We start from the raw sequence: 4,942 nt of genomic DNA, 5'->3' as shown, positions 1-4,942 counted from the left end.
GCTGGCGAAGGATGACTGGTAGCAGTTGTCTCTTGTGGATGACACTGGCAATTTGGTCCCATGGATGTTCTATTGGACTCAGGTCAGGAGAAAAAGCTGGCCACGGCATTTGTGCATTTGTAATCCTAGCACTGTGTGGTCTTGCATTGTCCTGCTGGAAAATCGACACTTCCGGATTGGCTTGCAGGAACAGAAAAACTGTTGCCTCAAGAACTTTGTCAATGTATCACTGAGCAGTAAGGTTGCCCTCAATCTTCACCAAAGGTGTTCTTGTGTTAAAGGAGATTCCTCCCCACATTATCACACTTCCACCGCCCCACTGGTTGACTTAAACAACGCAATAGTCAGCATAACGCTCACCTTCCAGGATGTGGCCTGTCCCTCACAGAGCCCATTTCCTGGTTTCTCTGAACTAGTTTGCTGATTGTTGAAGCAGAACATGTCATTCTCCAGGCAACTTCTCTCACAGACAGGCCACCTTCAATCATGCCGATAGTATCCAGGCAATCTTCATTACTCAAGCAGGGCATGGTCGTATCTTTCGCTGTTCTTGCGTTAATTAAAATCATGTCTTTTCAAATGGCTATTTATACAGATTCTTAATCAACATATTTTGGCAATTTTAACTCAACTTAAATACCAAACACTGAGCACCTGGCATTTTTATGAAATCACATGACTTGAGCTCAGTATTTTGTTATCCCAAGGAACAATACTACTTAAATAATCAATAAACCTATCTGCTCACTATTTAAAATGTAAATAACATTATGTATGTGCCTAATGAGCTATTGATGTAAAACTTAGACTGTTTCGTTTTCATTGCGCATCAGTATATATGTAGTTAGAACATGAAATGTCGGAGCTTTAGTATTCCAAATAAAGACCCCTTTAATTTATCTGAATCCTTCGTTTTATTAATATGATTTGTACAAAAAAAAATCCACATCATGCGTCACATAGTTTTTATACACAACCAAACAATATAGCATCTGCATTTGCACAGTGCTCCCAGCGATACCAGGCAAGACTTTTGACGTTATCTAGTTCTGCACATCCACTAGGGTGTCGCATCATGAATTATTAAATCGCTACTTCGTGGTAATACATAATTCCTTATCAATTATTCATGCTAATGTGCGTGTAGTTTACTTAATTGTGATTTTGACAATCAAAAGTAATTTCCTGAAAGTCCTCAAGGATGCAAAATTTAATCAGCCTAACTACTTTACAGATGCAATGCTGTTAAGTATTCTTAATTTGCTGAACAGTTCTCTTATTTATGTACCTTTCTGGAGGAAACAAGAATGTAATCAAACAGTTAGAAAGAAGCGTTAGTGTACAAGTGTACATGAACCCTAGTTATGAAGCGTTAGCGTACATGAACCCTAGTTATGAAGCGTTAGCGTACATGAACCCTAGTTATGAAGCGTTAGTGTACAAGTGTACATGAACCCTAGTTATGAAGCGTTAGTGTACAAGTGTACATGAACCCTAGTTATGAAGCGTTAGCGTACATGAACCCTAGTTATGAAGAGTTAGTGTACAAGTGTACATGAACCCTAGTTATGAAGCGTTAGTGTACAAGTGTACATGAACCCTAGTTATGAAGCGTTAGTGTACATGAACCCTAGTTATGAAGCATTAGTGTACATGAACCCTAGTTATGAAGAGTTAGTGTACAAGTGTACATGAACCCTAGTTATGAAGCGTTAGTGTACAAGTGTACATGAACCCTAGTTATGAAGCGTTAGTGTACATGAACCCTAGTTATGAAGCGTTAGTGTACAAGTGTACATGAACCCTAGTTATGAAGCGTTAGTGTACATGAACCCTAGTTATGAAGCGTTAGAGTACATGAACCCTAGTTATGAAGCATTAGTGTACAAGTGTACATGAACCCTAATTATGAAGCGTTAGTGTACATGAACCCTAGTTATGAAGAGTTAGTGTACAAGTGTACATGAACCCTAGTTATGAAGCGTTAGTGTACAAGTGTACATGAACCCTAGTTATGAAGCGTTAGTGTACATGAACCCTAGTTCACGAATTGTAATTTTACAGCTCTGAATAATTTTATTGTAACAAAAAGTATGATTCAGTAATGAAAGGGAACAATAAATGGCAATGTAACAATTTTTAAAAGGCAGTGGAGTTCCTAAAAGTAAATAAATTATGGAACCAACCATTGTTTGTTTCTTGACGTTTTCTCCAGTTGTACAGGAACGTAAATTATTAATAAGAGCCAGATGGCTCAAGCAATAGGCTACTAGAGATTTATATTGTTACGTTAATGTTTCTCTCTATAATCATTATATAATACAACATACAAGCACAGGAATAGGTAATGATATGTCATTTTTCTGTTCACCTTTCTACTCAGATTTGTATCAGAAATATTTTATATTAGATTTAAGCTTCTGCCTGGAAAAAAAAGCATTCACTGTATTTAAAAGAAATACAGCCACATGTTTGTATACACTGCATTCTTGGCACATTACAGATGCATTTTAAATAACAGAATCGGAATTACGGCATACAAGAAACAAAATAAAAAACATAGAAACATTACATTGTTTTCTCACTGAAAGGTTACGGGTAACAGTAGCTGTATAGTTTATATCAGACTGATATCCAAAGGTGATATGCTACTTTAGTCTTTCTTTTGCACTTGTCAGTATAATATGTTGACCATATGTCTCTTTATAAAGGTTAGCACACCAGCACATAGTGGAAGACTGCACCCTTAGCTGTCAGAGCATTTTGTTTTACACCTTAAAACAATATTAATTCCTCATATTTTGCTTTAGATCAAACATGAGAAAATGCTCTATTATGAAAAGTACTTGTACATTAAAAAAATAAATGTGTCCTAATTTAGAGAATGCATTGATTTAATACATATAAATAAACAAATAAATAAATAAATAAATAAATGATCTTTTAGTTTGTTGGGGAAGGTGAAAATAATCCCTGGGTGTAAATCTTCTTTTAATTTAGTAGGGATTGACGGCAAAGCATCTGTACAAATGTAGAGGCAGTAGGGTTCTTTTTTATCCAGAGTAAATTTGATGCATCTTAATGTTCTGATACATGGATTGCATCTCTCACAAGTTTCTTGTCTTTTCTAGCTGTTCCTTGGAGCAGTTTGACTTGTCAGGGCTGTTTTCCTGCGTGGGTTGCTTGGTTGCTGGGGCAGGGCTGCTGCTTGTGGAAGGGAGGAGGTTGGCTGATTGAAGCACAGCTTCAGAGTGTTCCCGTGCTTTCATCCGCAGTGCTGCCACACTGGCTGTGCGGTTACTCTGGCATCCATACGTGGGCAAGAAGGAAAGGCCCATTGGGTCTGGGACACAGCAAGAACAGAGTGGGCTCGCTTAGTGGAAATAAAAAAAAGATATGCATTAGGAGCCATCAATCACTGGTTGTAATCAATAAACACTTGCCAACAATATAACTGGGGCTTATACCCAGAAAGTATAAACTGAGAAATACAATATATAATCATGTAATATTCTACCTTAAATATAACAAGAGTCTTTAGGGAAAAAAGCTGGCTGACAATTGAGGAAAATTATTATTCCATTCATGCCATGCTTATATTTTCCTTGTTTTGTTACCAAACATCAATTGTTGCAGCACTTTTAAAATGTCCGACATTTTATTAAATACAGATCAAACAGGAAATATGAGGGGTGATGGCTTGTTATGTAGATAACACGCTTATAGGGCAAAAGGTAATATGTAATAAGCTAAGGAAAAAACTAAACCTTCAATTTTTAACAAAACATAGTTGATTAATATCTGTAAGATTTTGATGACCCCCAAACTATATTCCTGTACTGAGCATGTATTATAGTCTGTCTACATTGTAAGGAAAGTATAATAACAAACTATGCTGTGCTAAAGTGGCAACAATCACAATACTCAGCTCAAACATATCTACTGATGTACTAAATAAAATAGCTTTATCAAGAAATATGTCCCTTATTTAAAAAAGAAAGAATAATTTAAAAACCTTTAATAACATATGTTATATCATAATGTGATATCTTGTAACAATTGTAAGTCACCCTGGATAAGGGCGTCTGCTAAGAAATAAATAATAATAATAATAATAATAATAATAATAATAATAATAATAATAATAATAATAATAATAATAATAATTAAAAATATCCAGATTACCCATAGATCCTGTCAAGTCATAAGCTGTACACTAACCTTAACTTATGATAAACACCCATTATATATAATTGGTCCACAAAATGCCTGCTGGACTGCAGGTACACATCTTGGAATTAAACCAATATGCTGCAGACAATGCAATGGAAACTATGAACACTCCTACAATAAACCATCTGTAATGAGCCAGATAGTTGTGGTCATTGCCCCAAGTTGTCGTCATATCATGCTAGAGGTGTTTGCACAATATGTTAGGTCATTGGATTTATAGTTTCATATTCTCTGGAGCCTGTGGCCTCTGTCACTTATAAAAGAATGCTGTGTCATGGGGATAATGTATAACAACAAAGGAATGCATGCACTCCTTGAGGCACCCCTCTCTCAGCTGCCTCCATATATTGACCCACCCAGCAATGTTGCCAAACATGACTTGCTTCCTACTTAGTCTATTCAACTTTGTTAACAAGCACACTTGACATATAAAAACATTTCCTGCCTGACGTTTATGGGGACACATAGGTTTTACTGTATGTGTATTATATATTTTTTTTTTCAAAAGTGTATATTTTTTATTTGTACTGGTTTATTTGTATTCTTTACTTGTATTAATTTAATCTGCATTACTCATTACTGCATTATCTGCATAATTCACATAAAAACATATTGAAGACAACCACAGAGAAATGGTCTTCCTATTTTATTTAAAGTAAGATATTTTCAATGTGCATTGCTTGTTAATAGCCCCCTATAGGCTCTGCTC

The 4,942-nt window shown here is 35.7% G+C and overlaps 1 protein-coding gene across 1 annotated transcript in view; it reads right to left on the bottom strand.

Moving 5' to 3' along the window:
* Positions 1-587: 587 nt before the first annotated feature.
* LOC117418571 (dorsal root ganglia homeobox protein-like) overlaps positions 588-4,942 on the bottom strand; it is a 9,801-nt gene continuing 5,446 nt past the window's right edge. Inside the window, exon 7 of the mRNA XM_034031747.3 lies at positions 588-3,373. Coding sequence (XP_033887638.1) covers positions 3,108-3,373 — 266 coding nt within the window. The 3' untranslated portion in view covers positions 588-3,107. The remainder of the gene's footprint in view (positions 3,374-4,942) is intronic.

This window comes from Acipenser ruthenus, chromosome 13 (assembly GCF_902713425.1).
Source record: "Acipenser ruthenus chromosome 13, fAciRut3.2 maternal haplotype, whole genome shotgun sequence".
In the NCBI taxonomy this organism is placed as follows: domain Eukaryota; kingdom Metazoa; phylum Chordata; class Actinopteri; order Acipenseriformes; family Acipenseridae; genus Acipenser; species Acipenser ruthenus.
This window is presented reverse-complemented; position numbering and strand designations above follow the sequence as displayed.